General features: G+C 43.9%; 1 protein-coding gene across 2 annotated transcripts in view; it reads right to left on the minus strand.

The window, feature by feature from the left end:
- Positions 1 to 26,544, minus strand: part of LOC119449561 (E3 ubiquitin-protein ligase MYCBP2-like) — a 208,031-nt gene that overhangs the window by 158,365 nt on the left and 23,122 nt on the right. For both annotated transcript variants that reach the window (XM_049665301.1, XM_037712753.2), the window contains exons 16-23: positions 23,952 to 24,178; positions 21,007 to 21,213; positions 16,625 to 16,747; positions 16,462 to 16,543; positions 14,711 to 14,825; positions 8,688 to 8,934; positions 5,463 to 5,541; positions 4,045 to 4,119 (exon numbers count right to left, since the gene is read on the minus strand). In XM_049665301.1, the coding sequence (XP_049521258.1) occupies positions 4,045 to 4,119; positions 5,463 to 5,541; positions 8,688 to 8,934; positions 14,711 to 14,825; positions 16,462 to 16,543; positions 16,625 to 16,747; positions 21,007 to 21,213; positions 23,952 to 24,178 (1,155 nt within the window). The remainder of the gene's footprint in view (positions 1 to 4,044; positions 4,120 to 5,462; positions 5,542 to 8,687; positions 8,935 to 14,710; positions 14,826 to 16,461; positions 16,544 to 16,624; positions 16,748 to 21,006; positions 21,214 to 23,951; positions 24,179 to 26,544) is intronic.

Consider the following 26,544-nt stretch of genomic DNA (forward strand, 5'->3'; position numbering starts at 1 on the left):
AGCTTTCGCCATACCGTCCTCCTCCGCTTTCCTCCTCGTGTCTTCCATCCCACGCTGCGCCCTGCGTTCACTCCTTCATCTTTTGCTGTGCTCGTTCACTCTGTTACGCCGACACTGACACTTGCTGCAGGAACGGGTGCCTAAGAGCTGCACTCTAAATGATTCAAGGTAGGTTGACAGTGCAAGGGCAGCAGAGGGGACAGAAGAGAGAAGAGAGCGCTGAACTTCCCAACAGTTAATTTTTTTGTATTTAGCGCTCTGTTCAGCGCTCTGTTCTCTCTTCTGTCCCCTCTGCTGGCCTTGCGCTGTCAACCTACCTTGAAGCATGTTTTACCAACAAGCCCAATCTTACACCCTTCTTACTCTAAATGAAGCATACCTGTATTGGGTCATTCTTTGTGTTCTCGATCACGAACGTTGGCACCAGGATCGCATCAACGAGCTTCTACTGCATATGTGTGGCCTGTTGTTGTTGGCTTATATCACATTACTGTTGTGATCATAGAGTAGACATGTAGGCTTGTGCAAATATAAATTTTTTGGTTCGAAGCGAAGTCGAAGCGAATCATTATTACTGTCTAATAATTTCAAAGCAAATAGTTTGAATAGTCGTGGGATTTGCATAAAACCTTGACGCAAGTGCCAGATGTTGACATATCTTCGGCATCGCCAGGGGGGGGGCAGAGCCCCGGAACCCCCCGTACTCGGCGCCTATGTCATCAGCAATGGCTCTGGCCCCATGTGCGTGGTGGTTTGGCTCCATGTGCATGGCGGTTTCCCGCCAGTTGTGCCTTATTCTAAACGGATGATGGATGGCCCATTGTTATAGCCCTCGCCACCGCCGATGCCACTTTCACAAGTGTCGCGATACTCGTTGTGCCCCTTTGTCCCGTGACGTAGAGATTGCGCTAGCGCTGTTATCAGCAGTTGCCCTTTGGACTTGCTATGGGACGGATGCTTCTTTAACCACATCTTCCAGGATCCTGACGATGCCGTGCAGTGTGCCGCAGCTGTGTACGCTGTGGCTCATACGCTAGTCTATGACGATGGGGCGGACTTGGTGCAGCAAACGCACTACTTGGCCATCGTGCCGGGCAAAAACAAGACGCCGGTGTCCTTGCTCTTTGACGAACATGCCAAAGACGCTCAATATAGTCAATAATGATAATATATAAATTTACTATAGCTATATTCACTACAGCAGACTCACCATAGTCACAGCTTAACTGGCTTCCATCTTCATAGTAGTGGAAGTGCTCTGAATTTTTTACAAGGATTTGGGCATTGTATGCAGTTAGTTCCACGAGTTCTACATGTAGATCTTTTCAGTGGGCTATATATGTGGATTAATTGGGGGTGTGGCTTAACATGAAAAAATACATATATTCATTTGTTTCTAATACTTCTTAAACCCCAAATACTAAAATTCGAGTTGAACTGAATATTACATACCAAACTATTCAATTATAACAGCATAATATTCATTGACAGGATTGTGTCAAACCCTGGATTTCATAATGTTCAATTGAATATTCGAAAATATCAAGTATTCCGCACAAGCCTATAGATGTGATTTGTGGAATAGCCACAACCAGAAACCTCCCAGGTGAGAGAGGAATTATTGCGGATAGAGTGTTGTAAGTTGGCATACATTAACCTACACTGTCTGTGCACTGAATGAAGGTGAAATGAATTTATGCGATTAAAATGCTATGTCATGCAATCTTGTAGGAATCGAGCAGCCTATTTTATTTGTGCAATGCACACAAAGCCACAACTGCACAGGAGCTCATCACACCTTGCAACTCCCAGTATAGCGCTCATCACAGCAATCTGACCTCTGACAAGCTGTTTTTAATGCTCCTAAGGCAAAATCAGCTGCAGAGCCTTTTTGAACGGAATAGTGAGCCAGCTCAAATCATCTCCTAGTTCAGGTTGCATGCAATCCAGGCAAGAAAAGCTGAGAAACACAGACTAAAAACAGGCTTACATAACTGACTGCGTGTTCCAATTCTAGCCAGCAATTTAGACAGTCTACGTTGACAGCCAGGAAGACTGCTTTGAGCTAAAGTAACAAACCGCATGTGGAAGTCATCTTTGCAACTTGACGCCACCTAGTGTTGACAAGAAAAAGCTAACAAAAGCACATGTTACCGCTTTTTTTTTTTTTGTTGCTTTTTCGTGTGCGAATCTATGAAGAGCAAAACATAGCACAACAGCAAATAGGAAAGCATGACTATGTTTTCATGTATGCAGACAACCTTATCGTAGAGTTTCTAAGCTTCCTGTTCAGCCACCATCTTCTCTGTACAGCAGGGGTTCTCAGGTACGTTCATCCCAGGGAACCCTGCTAAGCTCCATAAAGTGCCAAGGAACCCCCCCCCATTTAACCGAATTATCGAGGGTATCAAGAAAACAAACAAATGCTGCACTACGTCAACACGCTTTTATTTACTCAATGAATCGTCAAATCTTGTTTCAGCTTCCGCACGAGACCAGTGCGGAAGCTGAAATTCTCTTCATCTCATGACTGATTAGCGCTAGCAGCGGCGAAAGCCTCGCGACATCCTTCGCGGCGCGCATTTTCATCTGAGACGCGCTTTGCACCAACGGGCGCACATCCCGATTATTTTTTCGACACTCAGCTGCTCGCCAACAAATTGTCCGTCCATCGCGATGTAGCCGGTGCTTTTTATCTTCAACAGCTTTGCACTGAGTAAAAGCGAAGCTACTGCTTGCCGCAACCGCTGTCGATGAAACCGCGGCCGCTATCGACGCGATCATGCACGGCGACCTTGCGGTTCAGAAGGCAGGCGGCTGACAGACGCACCAAGTCAAAACGAAGCTACCTTTCGCAGCAAGAAGTGCGGACGAAACTGCGGTCGCTATCGACGCTGCCATGGGAGGCGACTACGCAGTTGTGAAGGCACGCAGCCGACGCGCGCATCGAGTGAAAATGAAACTATTTGCCGCAACCGCTACGGACGAAACTGCGGTGGTTATCGACGCGATCAGAGATAGCGACTACGCACTTATGGAGGCACGCGACTAGCCGCGAACGCGGTGTTACGCGTGGCGATAAACCCAAGAATAGAGGCTTTAAAGGCACAATTAGGCACGAAGCGCTTCGGCGTTGCTGTCAGTCACTTGCCGCGCACGATTGCCGCTGCGGACCACGGTGCAAGCTGAGGACCACGGCGATGCGGACTGCGCCGCTTCGTTTCGGTTGGACGCTACGCCGTTCTTGCTCTTCTGCAGCGCGCATTTGCGGTGCTCCGCGTTTTTTTTTTTTTTTTTTTTTTTAATTTTTCTCCAACGTATAGGTCATTGCGCACGCTATCGGCACCTACCCTATCTACAAATAGGAGAAAGGCGCATGGTGGTAAGTTACGGCCTCCGAGATTCAAGTGCGAAAGCTTAGGCGCGCTGCCCGTTCTCAGAGGTTGGGTGGCTACAAGCTGCTTGCGTATTTATTGCGCAGTTCGCGCGTTGCTGTTACGCACTGTGATGTGCTTTTTGACACTCGGGCACCATAACTCGGACATGAGTAATGGAGGTTCTTTGGATCCAGCGCACCTCATGTTCGCCGTTTTAGACACTTGTCGAGAGCGGGACCAGGGAAAATTTATCAGTGGCTCGCGGAACCCCGAGCAGGGGCCTGCGGAACCCGTAGGTTCCGCGGAACCCACTTTGAGAACCCATGCTGTACAGCAAAGAAGCCTGCATTGTTTTTTACTTCAATGCTGTTTGTAAAACTGTCTTGTTTGGCGACTTCATCAGAATTGGAACGAGACTTAAGATGGCCACTGTCTGCTTAGCTGTCTACTTCGTCGTCCATGGCAAGTTTTAGAACACAGCCTTAGAAGGAAAGTTTGTGAGACCGAGACTCTACAACTCGAACTAATAAAGGTACTAGAAAGAAACAAACACAGGACATGATTGCAGATCACTGAATACCTCATGTTCTGAGACAACAAGGCTACTGTAGTGCAGGAAATGAGGACCACATAAGACAGCTTTTCTGATGCAAATGTAATAACTCACCTCCACAGTATGTTGTAGATGCTGTCAAGGCAGACAGCATGGTTCTTGAGGTCTACTTGGTCTGCCGAGTTAAACCTAGAAACAAAAATGTTTGGTTCTTATTGAAGTGAATTTGAATAACTGCAGAGGGAAAAAAATAGCAGCTGTGAAGAAGTCTGAGCAATCTTCAATCACCACAATGCCCACAGGAGGTGACGCATGACAATTTAACACCAGCTTAACACCAGAGCATGCAAGACGAGTTACACAATGTCTAGTTCTCTTCACAAAGCAGTGTTTTGTAATGGTATAAGCCAAAGAATACCAAGACCCTTAAACCTCAAGCCAGATTCTCATCCCACAGAAAATTCCAGCACTGTTTAGCTACGTGCTCAGAACTATGAACTATGGGGGTGCGAATATCAAAATTTTCTAATACGAATAGAATACGAATACTTAGCTTTGAATATCGAATCGAATATCGAATAATGATATGCACATGCATTTATTAGCAAGTTGGGTTAATTTGTTTTGTTGGAACATTGCAATTGCATTTTCAATGTTAATCAACTAGACTAGTGAGATGTTATACTGAAACATCAGGTATTTAGCTCATGTTAACTTGGAGGAAGCCTGGGAGGCCCTCTTAAGGTCAGAATACAAGACCATCCAAGAAAATCTCACGACCTGGGCTCTGCAGGTCGCCTCAACCGAGGCCACCTAGAGGCAAAGGCCTAAATTTTGAATAAAGTTTTTTCCTCCTCCTCGGAAAATTTAGTAATTTCCACTAGCTGTCCTTGCCATCCTGTGCCTTATTAAACCGCATCAAATGCCCGTAAGCTCGGAGGCATTTGACCCTGTGCCAGTCGTCACTCATTGCACTTGCTGTCAAGCAATAAGCTCAAAATTAAGGTTGGCGCTAAAAAAAAAAAAAAAAAAAAGAAGAGTGGGGGGGACCCTTGCTACTGAAAGGCTGGCTTTCCCGCAAAGTTTATACGTTTAGTGGCTAAGTGTGCTTTACAGGAGAACTTTCGCTAGCAGCACTACATTATTGCAAAATTGAGCACAAAATCGCCCCAATATTCTTAGATTAAATAAAAACAAATGGTAAGAACCGTGTTTGCTCCCACACAGCCAGCAATGTATTAGATTTGATTCGAATATTCATATCCAACCGAATATTCAAACATTTTCGAATATCTATTTTCGAATTGAATACAAATATTAAGAATACAATATTCAATAACATTCGAACTTTTCAAATATTTGCACACCCCAACTCAGAACTCAACTGTGACTGCAATTCACTTACATAGATTGCACTCTTGTAATTTAAGTAATGATGGAATTAACAAAACATGTGAAAGAATAGTGTATCAATACTTCCCTTTGAAAAAAAGAAAGCACTCATTTCATTCAAATTATAAAAGAGTCCTAACCCTTTGCAGCTGCCATCGGCACGATTGATCATTAGGCACTTGAACTTGGACGCTTGTTCGGAGTCTTTTGAAATTATTCCTGAAATGATAGTCATACACAACGATTAGTCAAATCATATAGTACTACTGGTAAACATAGGGCAATGTAAAGGTTGCCTGCCAACTAATAAGCAAATAACTGAGTTTACCACACAGATGAAGATCAACACTAAAAAGTCATATTTCCAGCACAGAAAACTTAGCTGAATAAGTGATCTTATTGCGGCAACATTTGCCTTGTCAGTGCAAATAAAACAATCACTGTGTGCAAGCTTCTGTTGCTTGACAACTTATAAACCAGCACAAATGTGGCCCATACCTTGGCAATAACTGTGCAACTTATTTACTTACTATTTACCAATGACGATTTCCCACAAGGGTAGTGACAGAAAGACCAAGTAAGTTGGTGGTTTGAAATGATGGCATTGCTGTAGTGTGCAGGTGCATGGCCACCCTACTGTGAGCAGGGAAATAAAGTACTATTGAATAAACTAGAGGAAGCCCACTGGACATGCTCCCACTGCTCACAGCTGCCATTAGATGGGCACACACAAAAGGGCATAATAAATGTCATTCTGCAAGGGAAAGGATGATCCCCTGAGGCCACTTTCTAGGTTGATCACATTGAAGCATGGCTTTCAGAGGACCCTGATTGGCCTAGCCCATGGGCAGAATGCTTATCATTCCAGTGAGGCAATTAGCTGGATGCTACTAAAGTGATAAATAATCACCAAGAGTGATCATACAAGCATATGATACAATTTTTGACATAACAAATCTTAAAAATATGCTTCCCAAAAGTGCCTGATCCCATTCTTGTATAGCAATACAGTAAAACCTTGTTAATTTGGATTTCACGGCACCGAAAAAAATGTCCCAATTAACAGAATGTCGAATTATTGAGGGTATCCAGAAAACAATAAGCAAATGCTTACTACGTCAAAGCGCTTTTATGTAGTGAATGAGTGAGCAACTTCTGTTGCTATTTTGCACGAAAGCAGAGGGGAAGCTGAAATTCTCGTGACTCATTGGCTCTCACGGCGGCAATTGAGGCCTCGCGACTTTCTTCGCAGCATGGCCGCGGCACGCGCCTTTATTTGCAACATGCTTTGCACTATTGTACGCACATCCCGATTATGTTTTCGCCAGTGAGCTGCCGAAAACACAATCGCGATGTAGCCGGTGCTCTTCTACCTCGACAGCTTTGCACCGAGTCAAAACGAAACAACTGTTTGCCGCAACCGCTGCGGAGAAAACCGCAGTCGCTATTGACGTGATCGTGGATGACGATTACGCAATTATGAAAGCCTGCGACCAACACGGTGTTATGCGCGGCGGTAAACACAAGAATACAGGCTTTAAAGGCACAAATAGGCACGAAGCGTTCCGGCGTTTCTGTCATTCACGTACAATTTCCGCTGATGACTGGCAATGCAGACTCCACCGCTTCGTTTCGGTTGGACGCTAGCACTGTTCTTGACCTTTTGCGGCGCTCCTCGCTCGTCGAGCTCCGAAAGTTGGCCAAATGAACCGATGTGCGGCCAAATAAGTCCAAATGAAAGAGAGTTTGATTGCATTGAATAATTCATACGCCGGCCGGGACCAGAGGACGAGTCCGAATTAACTATAATCAAATTAACGAGGTTTTACTGCACATTTTTGCTCTAGATTACATGTGCTCTCATTATAGGTCATGTAAATTCCTAATTCAAGCAACAATCTTGGCTCCAGAAAAGTTCCCAGTTAATATGACCAGACCACAGTTAGTCAATGCAAGCATGACTGTACGATGTACGGTTGCGCTGCAGAGGTGGTATATACAGGGAAACTAAATGGAATAGAGACTGTGAGAATCCTTGGGTCTCATAACCGCTGCACGCACAGCGAACGTCGCGTCAGGCTTATGCGCGCCAGGGAGAGTTGGGAGAGGGGAAACTTTCCTTCCGCGGGCGGCGCACAGGAATCGCAAGCGCTATCAGCGCCACCGGGTGGGTCACGTGAGATCCAGCTGATATCGCCCGGGTCTCTTTGGTCCCCAGCAAGCGGCGATGGCGGAAGTCTCCGCCGCCGCTCCCGTATGCCCGCACGTGGTTAGTCAACCGCGTTCTTGCCGCGGTTGACTAACCACGGCAATCGCCGCGGCCGCCCGTATTCCCCAGTTGGTAAGTCAGAAATCCTTCTTTACCTAGTGTATTATCATTCGCACTATCATTCTCTTCGAGGGAACCCTCAGTGATGTCAACTAAATCTAGCTGGCCTGCTCGAAGTGTTAGTTGCAGTCGTAATAAATGCTTTCCGAGTGTACACGTGGTTGTCGTCTATTGTTTCCTCGGGCTTGTACCGGACCGTGGTTGATGCGCAGGCATGCGCCAACCGCAGGGCTCGGTATGCCGAGGCAGAGAGCCGTTGGCTTCCCCCCCATATGCCAACAAGACAAACATAGAACACAGCTTGTTTATTCCCTTATGCTCATCATACATAAATACACATTTAATAGATAGTAAAAGATCACGAGTACAAAGATGCAGGTAGCAAAGGTAACAAACACAGAAAAGGTAAAAAGCATAAACCACATTAAAAAGCACATATGATACACAAAGCACATGTTTCAAAGACATGGTGCAAGTTATCATGTGCAAAATCTTTCTTTTTAAAAATTTTAAGGTGCATAGAATTAAACATAGACAAGAGCCCTGACACATGTGCAACTAAATTGGTCAGTCATAAAAAAAGATTCCATCATTTATCTTTTCATTCTGCCCTTTACTGCATAAGCAAACTTTTTTGTACCTTTCAAGCAATGGGCGACACTGGCATTTTGAACAGTGCACAGCTAAATTGTCCAATATTGGTATCTTTCATTTTTCTTGCGCTAAAATGAATACAAACCAACTAGCCCAATTCATAGCTCTTCTAATTGGTATCTTGCCTACGGCATTCTCATACTGCCAAAATCTTTTTGTTCAGGCATTGACCCGCTTTGTCTACTATGCTCTAACGCAGGAGAGTGGAATTTCATCAACAAGCTCTTGCTTTCCTGTTAGTGTCCCTGTGTGTACCATTTTTGCAGCGCACCCAAACAATATCATTCATGCCATACCAACTAGCCCCCATCGAAGCAATTCTGATCAGTGCAAGCAACCTGGTCACTGGGAAAACAGTGCGGATGCAGGACTTGAAGCTTACCAAGGCAGCTGCGGTTGGCAACCACGCTGCAGTGGGCCAGGCTTGAGGCACTGGTGAGGAACTCGTCAAGCTTGACAAATGTATGGTCACCTGAGGCACCGACCCAAGTGGCCCTGCGGCCACACTTCACACCAATGCCTGGCATGGCACCTGGTACAGCATGCCAGAGGCTGTGCCCCTCTCCACTGATGCTGTGACGTCGCCCGCTCCCGCTTTCATCCCACATGCCCCGGCCCAGCTGGCCTTTCTGAGATCAATAAAATGAGGAACAACATTATTGCAGAAAGCTGGGCAGGCAACGTTGCTTCATGCAATCGTAGGACATATTAATAATGTTCAAAAGATGAGACAAAGTGCACATAGTATTCCTATCTGAATCTTGAAAGATGAAAATGATTAGTTGATTAGTAAAGTTGTTATGGCCGTTCGTCTCTTTGCCTTGATTTTTTTCTTAAGCAATTTTAGCCTTGCTACAATTGTAATCCTTTTGTACAAAGCAGTACCAGTTGATGTCAGTGCATATACTGTATACTCTTGCGTTTATCGTCTTGTCCTTTTAGTGCTGTTGACATAAACATTCTACATTTCTGAGAAACTGGGCTTCCTTCAATAAAATTGAGCACATTTGGGCAAATGCATTGCGACTGTTGTTGACTTCCTAAAATGTTAAAAATAAAATAATTGCTACATTATTATGATCATAATGTCGACTGATGTCTCATTAAGCAATCAGAGCCAAGTACTTAAGAAAAGAAGGAAAAAAAAGTGACACTGCTATTTTCATAATCGCTGCCTAGAACTATTCATTCATAATCGGTGCCAACTATTCATTCTATCAATGATCTTTAATTCTTCACTCCTCTGAGCACCTCCACAAGACATTCTCTCATCAACCATGCTTTCTTCAGCTGTCGTACCTTGTTGCACCACTTAGCATAATAGGTAGGTGGGAAGCCCATTAAATAGAACACAATCTCGCGCTATGGTTGACTCTTTTGATAGTCAAACGTTTGGTGCTCAAGACAAATACTACAGTGAAGGAAGTGATGTTATATACACAACACAATTCTGAATACAGTGAGAGGGCCCCTTTTAGGCTGGTAAATAGAAAACAACACAAAGCGACAACTTTCTGTGCCAGCACAGCCAAAGCTACGGAGCCGAAGTGCACATTTTAAAATGAAGCTTTCTTTGCCTACCATCCCGTGCTTTCACCTGGGACGGCCGTCTGACTGTCTGTTAGTCAATCAGTCGGTCGGGTTTTCGCACAGTAGATTCCTCCTCACTCTTCATAAAAAAGAAAAAGAAGTGTGTCCGGCGGAAGCACTCAAACCTCTGTCCCCCAGCACAACAGCCCGATGCTCTAACCATGAGGCCACAATCGCACATATACTTCTATTGTGCGAACGCAAACTAGCTCTTAGAAATGATCGCCGCGTATTGATTATGATGATGCTTTCGATGCTATGGCACATACCCACAACGGGGATTGGTCGAGAAGCGGGCAGTACGTCTTTGAAATGATCGTCGCATGTTGATAATTATGATTTCCATACTATGGCATATACCCACACGAGACAAGGCCAAGAAGTGGCTGGTACATTTAAAACGAATAAGAAATGAAGAAATACAAGCCAATATAAAAGTTGGCACATTGCATGGCACAGGTGCTCAAGAGCACATGCACGCACACCAATTTCCTTTACGCCAAGGAGGCAGGAATTAATTGTGCAAAATTATAACCTTTCAATAACGAATTCACAATAGCTTCACTTCACATAGATTCCAAGATGCGAGTTGGATTTGCATATTTTTTTTTTACTACATACACGCCTGCATGTAGTCCGTGAATGTTAGCATACATAGACTAAATAGCGTAAAACAAAACATATTACCCTCAAACTCGTTATAATGAAGTTGAAGGGGAGCCGTAATTATTTCGTTATGTCAATTATAACAGTTTACGCAATGTATGCTCAGTTGGGTGCACAACTATATGCATGCAAAGAAGGAAACCGCCTCGCAGCCCACTGTACCACTACGTGACCACGCATGCCTATATTATTGTTCGCTAGACATAGCTGGAAAAAAGTCCGTGATATTCCTTTGTTTGGGACATCACAAACGAAAGAGTTCCTTTTCCACGGTGGCTACCGTGTTGATGCCGTTTTTCGCCGTAGCCATGGGCGCTGAAGAAACGACGTAGAAGGTCAACCGCATCGAGTGCCTGCGATCAAGTCCGTCTTCGTGGAGAAGGCACAGCACACAAGGCAGACTAAGGCCGAGAAAGCACGGTGTGCAGCGAACGCACTCAACTGATCTCCGTCGTCGAAAAACACGTGCACTGTGCAGACGCACACACAACCCTCGACTAACCTCGACCAACTGCCTTGACTGCACAGGGAGCCTGGTGAACCGGTTCTTGAGAGAGAGAGAAACCACCTTGCGCCGCTTGGCCACTTCTCACTGCCGTCACGTGGCCTGCCCGTTCGCCCACTCATTTTGCCCCGCTGGTTGAGCGAGGAGGATGGCTCGCTCGGCCACGCGTGTCGTGGCTGCGCATGGCCGCGAGGTCGATGCGAGAACTTTAAATCAGCCGCGCCGAATGAGTGTTGAACTGACACTCCACGGAATACACTACGCACTGTGGTCGGGGTTTTTTTTTTTTTGGTAGACTAATATACTTCGTTATATCCATTGACAGGTCAATTTTACTTCTTTACAACGAGGTTTCAAATGCATGGTTCTCTATAGAGATTTCAAGGAGAATTTAATTTACTTCGTTATATCAATTATTTCGTTATATCCTGTTACGTTATAACAAGGTTTGAGTGTAATTATTTTCTTTCGTTCAAGATTTGTTTAATAAATAGAAACTTGCTGAACAAAAAGAATTTCTGTTTGTTGCCATTTCTAGTTTTCTGGTTTTTCTGGTGTCCCTGGTTCTCCTGGTCCTGTAAACCAATATGGCGTTGGCGAGTTGCAGCTAATATGAGCGACTGTTTATAAGCTTATCTGAATTCATTTGTGAGGAGTAAACTAAGACAGCAGTGTGTTGCCAAATGTTTATTGGCTGCTTATCATTACGAAGAAAGGAGCTGTCTTGTATGAAACTGACACCACAGCTCAAGTGCGTCACTGGTTCTATATGAAGGTGATGGTCACCTCGACGCAGGCAACCTGGCCGTGTACAGCATCTTTGCCAGGCATGCAAGCACAACTGCGCAATTAGAAGCAGTCTATAAAATACATGGCCCATTTTAATTCCATGGCATACAGGTTTGCCATTCTCGGTTCTTCACTGCCACGAATATAATCACTCTTGCAAGATTTCACGTGTACAAATGGACACGTCAGCATCTATGGGCAAGGGTGTTCCTGGCCTTTTGCGATGACAGCGATCAACTTCGGGTATACAATCACCTTCGCAAAGTTCTGCTCTCACCCTCACCCATGAGAGCAAAAACGGTGCAAGCGCACCACTGAAACAAAGTGGCAGAGTCCGCATCGCCACAGGCTTCAGCGAAAATTGTATGTCAATGACAGCAACACTAGAACGCTTCAAGCCTGTTTACACCTTTAAAGACTTCGTTCTTGTGTTAACCGCTACGCATAACACTGCTTAGGCCGCATGTCTTCACAAGTGCATAGTCGCCATCCATGACTATGTCAATAGCTACCATCTTTTCATCCACAGCGGTTGCGGCAAGCAGTAGTTTTGTTTTGACTCGGAGCACGGGTGGGCCGCGTGCCTTCAGATTGCGTCAAAGTCGCTGTTTCTTCCGCAGCCGTTGTGGCAAACAACAGTTTCGTTTCGACTCGGTACATGCATCCTCTGCAGGGCTTCATAACCGCACAGTCATCATTCATGATCGTATTGATAGTGACCGCAATTTTATCCGAAGCATTTGCGGCTTATAGCAGTTTTGTTTTAACTCTGTGCGTGAATAAGCTGCGTGCCTTCAGAACTGCAAGGTCACTGTCCATGGATCGTGTCGACAGCAGCCGCAGTTTTGTCCGCAGCGGCTGTGGCAAACAGTAGTTCTGTTTTGACTAAGTGCAAAGCAGTCCAGGATAAAGAGCACCGGCTACATCGTGATGAATGGACATTCTGTTGATGACCAGCTCACTGGCGAAAAAATAACTGGGATGTGGGCACGGTAGTGAAAACCATGTCTCAGATGAAGTCGTGCACTGTGGCCGTGCTACAAAGGCAGTCGCGAGGCCTTTGCCGTTGCAAACATTAATCAGTCACGAGATTACGAGAACTGTAGCTTACGCAATACTTTTGTTCTGGTAAAACTAAAACCGAAACCACCTGCAACATGTTGGCGCTACTTGGCATAGTAACACAACTGCAGAAGCTCTGCCCACGTAGCTTTGGCTTTGCTGCCATAGAAAGTTATTATCAGGTATAGTTATTGTGGGCCTCAAGTAACAAATACCACACCATGCTGATTGAGAACTTATTATATGAATTCATCACGCCAATGTCATCAGGTACAGGGCTTACTAATAGCATTCACGTGCACTTTCCCTCGTGTGTGCTGTTATCATAATGCATTCACTATCAACGCACCAACTAGCCCCCTTGTCTGCGTTTACAATACGCTGACAAGAGCATACCCTTTACTCAAGATGGCAGCCCTTAATGGTGAAATTGTGCTTAGAACTAAACATGTCATTATAAAGATAATCTATCCACACAATCCTTTGCACTGGTTCTGTTTCTGAATAAAACAGCCTTTTAAGACATATATAGAACTTACAACTAGTGAGACTCTACAGTAATAAATTTAAAAAAAATTAAATTATAGGATTTTACGTGACAAAACCAGTTCTGATTATGAGGCACGCCGTAGTGGGGGACTCCGGAAATTTGGACCACCTGGGGTTCTTTAACGTGCACCTAAATCTAAGTACACGGGTGTTTTCGCATTTCGCCCCAAATTAAAAATGATTTAGATCAAACTGTATTTGGAACAGTTTATGGATTCTTGAGGGAAAACAGTAGCCCCTTTAGACTGATGGCATGATAAAAAAAATTTCTGCCTCCATTCCACCCGGTGAAAGTGGATGCACAGCAAAGCTGATGTGGACGTTAGACAAGTACCACCACCCCAACTGACCTTAGATGACGTTTCACAAGCACCACCACCACAAGCGAAGTACGTCATCACGGCGAAGTACGTGTGCAGAAGTACAGCACACATCTTCATTCTTCTAGGTCATCCACGAAATGCAAGTGCCTTATTGAACTTAATTAATGGTTAAAAGTCAACTGCGTCAGAAAATGCGTAAGCTACGACTTACACACACATGACAGTTTTGGATGTTATTCAAATATACGAGAAAACATAAATCTGTCACACAGAAATTGAAAGACAAAGCCGTTTTCGAGCTGCCGTTCGAGGTCTATGAGTGGCTGCGGCCGCTAGGTGGCGGTACCGTTAGTACAGCATACATCCTCATTCTCGTAGGCCCTCCGCCTAGCGCAAGTGCTTTATTAAATTAACTGAATTTCTCAAAGTAAAATGCGCCAGAAAATTCGCAAAATATGACTTACACACAACCTGCAGACATGATAGCATGGGATTATAATTCGAATATACGAGAAAACATAATTCTGTTATGCAGAAACTCAAACACAAAGCTTTCCAGCTTCCGTTTGTGTTCGGGCCCTGCACCTGGCGCAACTGCATTATTGAACTACCTGAATTTCTCAAATGTAAAATGTATTAGAAAATTCGTAATGTACGATTTACACACAACCTACGGACATGATAGCATCTGACTGTAATTCAAATATACAAGAAAACATAATTCTGTTACGCGGAAACTCAAACATAAACCCCTATTCCAGCTGCAGTTTTTTGGGTAAGCATGCCACTTAAAAATCCCGACCAACTAGAGGCCTAACAACTTCGCTGTAAATCATCAGTCATGTTTGTGACATACGGCAGACAGCATGTCTTCTACCCCTTTCGGCATCCTCCCCCCTCCTTGCAGTGTTCTTTGCGCACCTGATAGCTCCCACATGTGTAGACTTGTCCGCACACAGTTAGGAATACTGAGTGATTGCTTCCCGCTGCAACTTGTGTGACCGTTGGCAATGCGTAGACTAGTGTTGGTGAGCCCCTGCACAAGACAGATAAGGAGGCCTTGATTTCACAACACTGTGTCTACAAACAATATCAGCAAAACACGATCCCAGTTCACAAAGTAAGAATGTGAAGCAAGATCAATGTGAGAGGCAGATGTGCGAGAATAAAACTCAGTGTTGAAAAGAGCACCGTGTCCTTTGACAGCAATGAGCCAATTTACAATGGATATTAATTGTTCTGAAAACTGTAACTAAAAGTTACAGTTTCTCTAGACATTGCAATGATTGTGGTGCCAAAAAAGAAAATATGGGCATTATGAGCAATTACAATTCACTTCTTATTCATAATGGCAGACAAGGCCGGTATGAATGTGTATGCACATCCCCATGTAAGCAAGGCATCTATGCTTCAAACTACCTACCCTTTGCTGTTGAAGCAAGGCCCCACATAATAAAGCATTGCAGATACGGAAAAGTACAAGGCTCCTTCTGGCAGTCATAAAATGAAGGTGGGTGATAGCCTGCCTCCAAAAACTTGTGAATGTTTCCGCAAGCTATATTCTGTTTAATTGCTTTGATAGCCATAACAATACCCCAGTGCTTACATTGCTCTTAAAGGGGCCCTGGAACACTTTTTGAACATAAGAGAATGTTGTCGATCTGTAAGCGAGGTTCCTGTGAACATGTGACCCAAATATTATGGCACTGCATGCAGGAGGCAATTTACAATTTCATGTAAAAAACAGAAAAACATTGATTGCTTTCTCCTTCACAATGTCATCATACAGCTACGTCGCAAGCAGCCAAGCCAGCCAACATTTATTAGCTGATTTTCTAATTGCAAGAACATTCTCAGTAATACCATCATTGCTAATTGTCAGTTAAATACAGTAGAATCTCGTTGATACGATCTTCACGGGAACCGGAAAATAAAACGCATCATCCGAAAATCGTATCATCCAACGTATTAGCCAACCAAATCATATTAACGGGACAAGAAAAAGAAACATATTGTCCCGAAAAATGTATTATGCAGAATCGTATCAACAAGATTCCACAAGTATATATATGCCTGCAATCTCAAAAAGACATGAAAATAATTCCAGCTTTGCACTGCCGGTCTACACACGACAGTTGTGCGTAGCTGCATCTGCTGGAAGAGTAACCAAAGGCAGTGAAAAGCACTGATTTCCCATTTAAGTACTCTCTTTTACTTCTTTACTGCGTGCTCCATGCCTGTGGTAAATGCTGCTGTCCGACAACCTGTTTCATCTTATTCTGCACTCCTCTTTGCTTCAGCATCATCGTTACTTGATCGTGCCATATCTGCTTGTGACATTGCAACTGGTAAGCATTTTAATTTCATAAAGACACCGACAGAACTGCACAAGCAGTTAGTTAGTAGACACTGCTGCCTACTAACATTGCAGGAAGCCTATATGTGTACGGATTGCATAAAACCACATTTAATGTCGCGGCTGAATGATTTAAAGTGCTGATGTTCAAGTCCAGTGAATATAAAATTGCTGGAGGGAGCCACAATGTGCTTTCTTTTGTACTCGTTACTGTTCGATTTTCAACCAACAAACACACACCAGCGCCAACACAAAGCTTTAATATGCTGATTACAGCTTACAAAAAATAATAAGTTTGATTCATAGTGAAACCTACCGAAGAACGAGATCGCCATGCCCCAGCTGCCCATGCTGATTGCTGCCGAATGTGAACACCTGTCCATTCTGCAGAAGCACCACTGCACAAACATAACGAACACTTAGTTGCCGTGCTGTGCCAGGAAAGTGAGAGCAATGACAACAAACAGAGTTAGCCTTACCTGTGTGGTGCATGCCACAGGCAACCTGCACAGCAGGGCTGCTCACAGGAAGCACTAGTATAGCTGGGGGCAGCAGAGTCACCTTCAATGCTTCACGCTCGTGATCACTGCTGACAGCGTCCTCTGTTCATAATGCACAGGAGATAGTTAAATTCTAGTAACTGTAAGAAGAAATTTGATTTAGGACCTCATACCTATTACGAAAATTCCAGAAATTGCTAAGCTTCAAAGAAATTTAAGCACTAAGTTTATAAATCTGCAACTATGCCTCAGAAACAAGTATTGCAATTCTACAAACTGCATCTGCTGAGCATCTAAAGCAGACAAATATGATATACGAGTTACAGCTTATGTGGAATTGTTACATTCCTTACAAGACTTTTGCAAAAGTTATGCGTATAAATTAGTGTTTTATTTGAGTGCTGTGTAATGCACAAATTTTTTATGCTTTTGATGGATGTCTGAATAGATGCAGTTAAAGCAATTGTGACATCATTATTTATTACTGAGTTACAGAGGTAAAAACTTGAAATATTTGAAATTTCAAATACGGATCAAAAAGTCCTTCCTATTCTAGTCTATTCGATTCGAGAATTATTACGCAAAATTATCAAATATTCGTTCTGTTTGAATATTCGAGACGCTGCTACATTTCAGAATGTTAAATGAGAGAGAGAGACTGATGCAAGTGATGACTGTTCCAAATGATTTTGTTGCAGGAGAGTCATGGCTGCTGCGCACAAGAGCTCCTGAGCAAATGCACAGACATACAACTTCTGCTACATAATTTGCTGTCATTAAATGAGAATGCCTTACTTTTAAAATGTCTCATACATATGAATTCGTGGTCTCAGCTTAGGCAAAGCACTTGATTATTTGGCCAGTGTCACCAGTGTGCATATCATTGAAACAATGCGGGCTGCTGTAGCATCACACACTCTCCTTTAACAAACACAACATTTAAGTGTTCTGTTCATTACTTGTTTCATTACTGTAGTCATGGTGCTTCAAATAACCGAAAGCCATTGTTTATTTTTCACAAGCTCCTTATTGACTAGGTGTCCAGTTGTGAACATCATTACATGCATATATCAGGGTGTGTTCAGATAAGGACAGTCAGAGGTGGGTCTCAACAATTTTTTAAAATTTTAACGGAACTTTTCTATGACATAGCAAAAACCCTCCACATATTGGAACCGAGCTTATTTTTTAAATTATGGGGTTTTACGTGCCAAAACCACCATCTGATTATGAGGCACGCCGTAGTGGGGGACTCCGGATTAATTTGAACCACCTGGGGTTCTTTAACATGCACTAAAACTAAGTACACGGGAGCATATTTTTTGAGCCCACGCCCTTGTTTCAGCACGACAATATCTTCACACAGACAAGGTGGAAAGTACGGCTTATGCAGTTGCACTTTGTTCTGAATTTGAGAGAGTAAATAAATAAAATAGATAAATAAATAAATAAATAAATATTACTATTAAAAATAAATTTATTAAATATAATAGTAATAGAAATAAAATATAATAATATTAATAACATAATCAGAATAAATAATTAGCTTTTATACTTTTTATACCTACCTATTTTACACAACTTTGTTAATGAACATAAAGGACACTCAGTTGTTTGGCCAAGTCATAACAGAAACAAAAAATGGCAAATACGGCTGATAAAACTGCTATCCTTACTTCGTATAGCTGTCTAATAATTTGTTATTGCAATCGATACTTTGCTTTTTGGGCGAAACTGTGACTCTTTTAGCCTCCTCTACAGCTGCAATTCCTTGAGCCTGTGCTTCACTTTATTTACGTAAGTTGATAGCCGTCCCCATAACACAATTGTTAGTGCAACGCTCACGTAATGCAGAAGTTGTAGGTTTGGATCCCACCGGCAGCATGTTATCTTTTCGTCCACATTAATTTCTTTTCTTTGTTCCTTTCCAGATTTCAATTTTAACTACAGCAGTTGATTTCATCTATGCTTTCCTTAGCTTCATTGTCTGTTGGCTTTTTGTGGCCGTGACTAACAAGATTCGAGCCCCTCGGTTTCCGTTCCAGTCGTGCATATTATATATATATGGTGCGCGCGCGTTATAATAGGCGTCGCCCTATGAGGGCCCCCTCTCCACTGAAGGGAGACTTAAATCCCTGCGTGTAGTATACTTTCATCATGTATGCCTTAGCATGATGGAAATTAGGCTTTACAGCATGAAAATGGAGTGGTGGTGGGTTGCGGAGGTCCTCCTCAAAGCACAACAAACATTGTTGCATCTCGTGCAGTGTTGTGGCATAGCAATGTCGTGTCTTATGGTGGCTGCTACATGATGCTTTAACTAAGAAGCTACTCGCAGCGGTACAAAGAAGAAGGAAGTAAATTTGAGAGGTGCGTTCACATGCAGCCGCATGTAATTCAACTATCTGACCAGCTGCGTCCGCGGCAGTTTCCATTTATTGCCTCGGTATTCCTTTGTGGCGGCAGTGAAATTTCTTTACATTTAACACATTTTTTTATATTGAAGATCGAAATGCATAGTGTTTTCTTTAGAGAAAGACGTTTATTAAATTTTTTTTAAATGTACGCGTATTAAAAGGCAACCACAGTGGTTTCTCCGGTGAGGTGCCCAGATTAGGTTAATTGTTTCGCTCCTTATAAAGTAGATCAGCAAGCTGTCATATATAGCTTTGCGGTGTTCAAGGGTCCCTCTTGGAAGGATCCAGTTAAATACTTCGTTATATTGAATTTATTTATATCAAGGTTTAACTCTACTTAAAATATGAGCTCCCTAGGTAAAGCTACCCCTAACACAGCTTCACTTAAATCACACAATAAACCACAAGCAGAGCTGAGCAGATGCTTATTCAAACCTTGTAAGACCAGTTGGCACTACTTGTGTGCGCATGACAGTTAAGATGGATTAGCATTGACATATGTGTTAGAGAAAGTGGTCATCTCACTGACAAAGATATAGAAGCCTAAAACTATCTTTTGAAGTGCTTCAGCAGTGCAGAGCAAGCTTTTGCATGGGCTCACTCAGTGCTTACTAACAGCACCTCACTTTAGCAGCCAATGCTGGCTTTGAAAGTGGACAACTACTATAATTAAGTAATGTACTGGGTGTCCCAGCTATATTGGACCAAGATGTTTTTAAAAACCAAGAGCTCTAGAGAAATCATACCAACTGCATATTAGCGGTAATTGTGCGTACTTATAATCAGTATTTTTTTCACCAGCAAATATTAAATAATTATTTGTTTTTATTTGGTCAACTTTTTAATTGTTGCTTGGATCTCCAACATTCCAATTATGAAGTTGTAGAGAGCCTGGAATAACCTCGGATTCTAGCATTTTTTTCGTGCTAAAACTTGTCTAGTTGTCTCTGCCAAGAAAAAACAAAAGCCCACAAAATACACAAAACGCGATGGGGCGCTTGCCCGACTGCTATTGTGCTGCGCTCAAGCATGCAATGGGTAAACAAGCATGGCCGCAGTCAGACTGAAATTTACTCTCTCTCGTTAGGATGAGCTCACCCGATGTAGAAACTTAACAGGCCATTTTTATCCAATGGGCAAATTACTGCAGCATTCATCGCCTTCCATCGTTCTCACACACTTCATCCTTTTCTTCCTTGAAACAAAATAAAAAGTTGTTTCCTCTCATTTGCAGTCTTGGATGCTTTATCGCTTTGCCAGTGCTCGGCCAGTAGCATGCATTTGCACCATTAGGTGACAAGAGCCAGAGGCCCAGATGCCTACAACTGGCGTAACGCCCTGTCACTTCCCCGTGGGCACAGTCGGGCTGCGGCCATGCTTGTTCACTCATTGCATGCTTGAGCACAGCACAAGAGCAGTCGCGCAAGCGCCCCTTCCATGGCTTTCTTCATATTTTGCGGGCTCATCTCGGCAATAACAACCACGAAAACTTCAACACGAAAAGAATGCCTGAATCCAAGGTTAGTTGAGGCACTCTACAATTTTATAATTGACATGTTAGAGATTCAAGCAATAATAAAAAGTTGACCAAATAAAAACATTTAGTTAATATTTAGCGATGAAAAAAATACTGGTTGTAAGTATGCATGACTACTGCTAATACATACTGCAGTTGGTATGATTTCTGTAGAGTTCATTTCTGTTTTTTTCTTTAAATCTTGGTCCAAGTTAGCTGGGACACCCGGTATATAGCAAAGTATGCGCGACACCTCGTACAACTCTGTAATACTAAGTAAAATGCCATGAAGTGCCACTACATTAAATCACAGAAGCTAGCAGAATACAACCATCTAAGCAAGCCTTAGAAATTAAAGGAATGTAGCCAACTAGAATGCCATGAAAGTGACAACATCTAAAGAAAGTGGCCCGTGGGCGATTACCAACCTGTTTGCAGCCCTCCCAGTGGCCCGTCTTGGACATCAGTGCCATCACCTAGTGAACTGCCGACAGTCTGGTATGGGTTCAAGGAGCTGCCGCCAGGGGAGCTCTTAGCTGCCTTCAGCGAGTGGCTGCCCTGTTTTCGTCGATGGTGAAAGCGGTACTCTTCTATGCTCCTCCGCAATTTGTCTTCAAGTCTTGCACCCACCCGTCCTGTACAAGATTTCGAAGCTCAAATATATTTTCAAGCTCTAACATGGTGTTGATACCACACAGGCAAGTTTTTTAAAGCCAATGCAGGAGCTATTTTTTCAGTAAGCATCATTCCCTGGTTAAAAGTATCAAAGAGGTTGTTTACTTAAAGCTCTGCATCCAAAATAGCCCACTTAAGATTTTCAGAAATACATTAGGCTTCTGTTAATTCGATCACGACCAAAGAAGGGCTCAGTGGGCGCCCATACATTTTCATGGGCCCAAACTTCAGTTATTTCAATTTCCAAGTTAGCCTTCGACAGATAATTCGAACTTAAAGGGGCGACGTGGCAATGAAAACATTTTTTTATTTATGGGAACAAATTGATGAAATTTGGCATGCAGGTCTGATTTGCTATGCTGATGTCATAACTGAAATCAGTTTTGTGCTATCTATTATAGTTTTCGAGTTACAACACTTGACCAGCCTCTAATGGTCATCCCCAAATTAATTAATCACACATAAGTTCGCCAAGCTTTCAGATCAGCATGTTCACAAAGGCCCATTCTGTGCCATTAAGGTATTGGTTTATTTTTTACGTGCCAAAATGAGCACCAAATTGATTTCTGAACTTTCCTATGCATATTGTCTTACTAACTACCTTTGCATAAAAAAAAATTATGAGGTGCAGATAAAAATGGACAGCTTTGTTGCACTCATCAATGTTTCAGGATGTAAGTGCAAAAGACAGAATGATTTTGTCTTCATTCGTTGTGAAATGGCACTGGGATGACTGAAAGCAACTGCACAAAAAAATTAAAGCTGAGAAAACAAAGCTCAAAGCCCGATTTTTTTCGCAATTGTTAATTTTTATCGCCTATTCTGTTATAATATTTCACCACGAAGTAAATGAAGGTACGAGGATCGCGAAAAAAATAAAAATAAATCAGATAATCGAAAATTTTGACCAATTTGACCACTTCAATTGTCACGTCCCCATTACTTGTCAGCTTTGCCGCAAAACAGCGGTGTTATGCAGTGAAGCATATGCAATTAATTGCATTGAAGCATACCAAGAATGCAAAGCGGTTACTGTACCGGGAAATAGTATGCACTTCTTAATTATGCAGGCATGCACTTCTGGTCACAGTACAGTACCTAGACATGTAATAAGCATACTGGCAGCTATTCAGAGCTGCTTATGACCTTGCTGTAGCGATTTCAGCCCTCATTTTGCCCACCATTCGTGTCTCATATATGAAACCATTACCAGGGCCTACTTCCTTGATTATACATGTGCGCACGGCATGCCGTACACCAAGAAGCAGAGAAAAACCATCTGTGTTTTGGGAAAGCTAGCGAAAAGGCAGGTGGTAAAATAACAAAAGCTCAGAAAGTCAAGGAGATGTTTAAAGCCAACAAAAGAGCAGAGGTCTATCTCAAACTCTGAAGGCCTGCCAGTAAATTTATTAGGTGTCTAGGTGCTCGTACTGGGACCAGAGATGGCGCATGTGTGTGTGTAAATGAAGGAACACATGCGATGTCCTGTAGCAGTGGCACCTTTTCCCCGCTTGGTACGATTCACCGCAAAGCACGCTGTATTGCAGCAAAGCTCGTTAATTCAGAAAATCGGTTAATTTGGTCACGTCCTTTGGTCCCGGCAGGCGTATGCATTATTCAATGCAATGAAACTCTCATTAATTCGGGCGTATTTTGCCGCACATCGCTTAATTAGGACAACTCTCGGAGCTCGGCAAATGTGCGACGCAAACGAGCCATAACGGCGTTAGCGTCCACCAAAACGAAGCAACGGAGTTCGCATTGCCATAGCCATCAGTGGAAATCATACGGGAATGACAGCAACGCCAGAATGCTTCATGCCTATTTGAGCCATTAAAGCTTTTATTTTTATGTTTGCCAGCGCACATAGCACTGCGTTGGTCGCGTGCCTTCATGACTGCGTAGTCGCCATCCATGATCGCGTTGATAGCGACCGCAGTTTCGTCCGCACTGGCTGCGGCAAAAAGTAGTTCCGTTTTGACCCTGTGTGCGTCGGCCGCGTGCCTTCCGAACCGCAAGATCGCCGTGCATGATCGCGTTGACAGCGGCCACGGTTGCGGCAAACAATAGTTTCGTTTTTACTCAGTGAAAAGCTGTGGAGGATGAAGAGCGCCGTCGACATCGTGACGGGTGGTGACCCAACGACATTGGGGAAAAAATAATCGGGATGTGCGCGTGGTAGTGAAAAGCGCGTCTCTGATGAAGACGCACACCGCGGCTGCTCTGTGAAGGAACTCGCGAGGTCTTCGCCGCTGCGAGCGCTAATCAGTCACGAGATGACGAGAATTGCAGCTTCCGCATTGCGTTTGTGCAAAATAGGAACAGAATTTGCTGATTCATTCAGTAAATAAGAGCGTGTTGACGTAGTAAGCATTTGTTTATTGTTTTCTTGATGCCCTCGATAATTCGACATTCGGTTAATTCGGACACTTTTTTTGGTCCCGTGAAATCCGAATTAACGAGGTTTTACTGTACTGCCATGTGAATTAATGGCATATTTCAGCAGTTTTTCTGCCTTTTGTTTAATTCAACCCGCCGTATAATTCGACCAGTTTCTTCAGCCCCGTCAGGATCGCATTAACGGAAGTCGACTGTAGCAGTGCCTGTGGGAAAGAACTAAACTGCATGAGAACTGCACCAAATGCCTTTTCGGGAAATGACATGCAATACTTGTGATACACAGGAATGGGATACACACCTCCATACCGCATATCGAAGATTATCACTTTGGCCTGCTTGTTGTCGAGTAATGGACCGCCCACTCCACCAACACCAGCTCCTCCAACTGCTGCTCCACCATCAACAGCTGGCACTGCCACTCGGTTCCATGCAGCCAGCTCAGCGTCATAGTCGTCTTCAGCCGCGCACACCCGACAGCAGCCACATGTCAAGCATCCACAGTCTCCCTTTCCACAACCACAGAGCCTAAACAACAGGGAAATCCATAGCGCCATACTGTCAATAGACCATCATACTGCTAGCATGACTGACTGAAGGTGCATATAGCATTCTATAGCCATGCTTTTTCATACTGAAACACAGCCTCATACAAGAATGAGAAATCTGGTGAGGTATTTTCAACACCCTCTCTGGGCAAAGTTGCCATTTTTTGTATAGTGATTCTAATAAAATCAAACGAGACTGATGTTGATCAGCTGCGCTATTTTAGCTGTCTTCTAATTTGGCCTGGTGTGAGCTGGCATTCAGGAACACTGATTTCATTGATCATAGATCATAGACTCCAAGAGACATATAAAGCACCAAAAACGTGTTCTATTTCTTGAGAGTATAACTTAACCCTGCACAAGGTAACATGTCCCACTGCAATCCTCAGAAGAAAAAATGTTGCATATAAAGCTCACTGAACAACACTGCACAATTATTGCGCTAAGAACAATCAATCTTACTTTGAATGTTCAAATCGCATCAGCCAGCTAAATAGTATTTGTTTGAAATATTCGCATCATATAAAATATTCAAGAAACTTTGAATACTTGGTTTTCGAATCAAAGTGAACATTAAAAATATTGTACTACAGTATAGACCATTTATAACGTAACCACTTAAAATGCAGGACCGGATATAATACGGTCTTGTCAGACTGCCGTTCATTTTCCCATAGCACTAATGAACGGCTGTATACACAAATCGCTTATAGTGCAGTTGTGGGAGACGCAACTGCACTATAAGCAGTTGTATGTATACACAGATCGCTTATAGTGCAGTTGCGGGAGACGAAATACCGGTTACAGTGCGGCTGCCTGGAAATTCGGCAGTCAACTAAGACCACGAACACTACCCTCAAGCCGCTTTTATACTCTGACGTAACACGCGCGCGCATTGAGCTCCGCAACGTCACGGTGGCGAACAACCGGTGTCTATACTCCGACATGACATGACAGAACCGGCGTGTCTGGCTCCAACGGGTGCGTTCCGTTCCGTTCCTATTACAGTACAACCCCGCTGTTACGTTTTTCACGGGACCGTAAAAAAAACCCGCAAGAGCCGGGAAACGCAAGAGCCGAGATACAGGAAAAATTGAGAAATGTGAGTAGTGTTGAACTGCACATAATATTTTTTTAATTCTTACGTGTGAAAAAAAGTAGTTTCGCCCGACAGCTGAAGTATCGATTGCGATAAGCTATACAAAGTAAGAATAGTAGTTTTATCGTCCGTATAAACTTGTAAACATTCACTTATTAACTAATTAACAAGCATGGTGTCAGCGCCCACGGGCAAACATGAACACATCACACTCGATGAGCGCGGACAAGCGCTGTCAAACGCTGGCGTGAGGAATTTAAGCGCCGCTGCAGAAGCGAGCGAAGTGATACTTCCTTATCGCTTCAACGCAAACTGAGCGCCGAGAACACACAGCACGCACAAAGCTACGAGGCGCCGACGCACCTACACTGCGTAGACTCTGCCTCAACGCAGATCGCTTTCAAGATACGGCACGCGCCGCGCACCGCCGTGCGGTATGATGCCAGAGCACAACGCTGCCCGCTATCCCTCCCCCCTTGCTCCCTTGCCGGTGCCTCGAGCGCAACGGAAGAAGGCGCGCTTCCTCCCTGCTTTTCTTTCTCTCGCGCGCGAGACGCGGTCGTCGGCTCCCCTCGCACGCTTTCACTCGCACATACAGCATACGGCGCGCGGCGACGGTGTTATCGCCCTTGGACTTTATACGGAACATCTATGAACCAAAACCAATTTTAGGGCCGCAACGCGTCATAGACACCATCTTTAGATACCAAATGCGGATCTCAAGAGTCATACGTTTGCTGGCAGAAACCGAAAATACGTAAAAAGTGTTGCCCACGGCACTTTGGGCGGCCGATGTCATCGTCAAGCAACCAAGCCAAGCGACATGAAAAGTCAAAATGGCCGCTCGGGCCGGCGCAGTGTGGCAGTTCGCAACGTATGATGCGGAAACGGTCCCAAAGTTGCGACGTAACAGCGGGGTTACCAATGCATTGGGTTCTATGGGAGCTGTGCCGGGATCGGCCGAAAACGACGTAACAGCCAGGAAAACGCAGCACCCGGGAACATAACAGCGGGGTTCTACTGCAGCTTCGTTCCTATTTTACGCCCGCCGCATCGCGCCGTGCCGGTCGCGCCGTGCTGGTCGCGCCGTGCCGCACGCATCCTAGCATTCCTTGCGCGAAGAGGGCAGAATGACGCAATGGCGGAAGCGTGCGACCGCCGCCGTGGCTCTCTGCAGATTAACAAGCATGGTGTCACGCGCACACAAGCAAACATGAACACATCTCACTCGATGACCATGGAAACTC

This window comes from Dermacentor silvarum, chromosome 4, assembly GCF_013339745.2.
Source record: "Dermacentor silvarum isolate Dsil-2018 chromosome 4, BIME_Dsil_1.4, whole genome shotgun sequence".
Lineage (NCBI taxonomy): Eukaryota > Metazoa > Arthropoda > Arachnida > Ixodida > Ixodidae > Dermacentor > Dermacentor silvarum.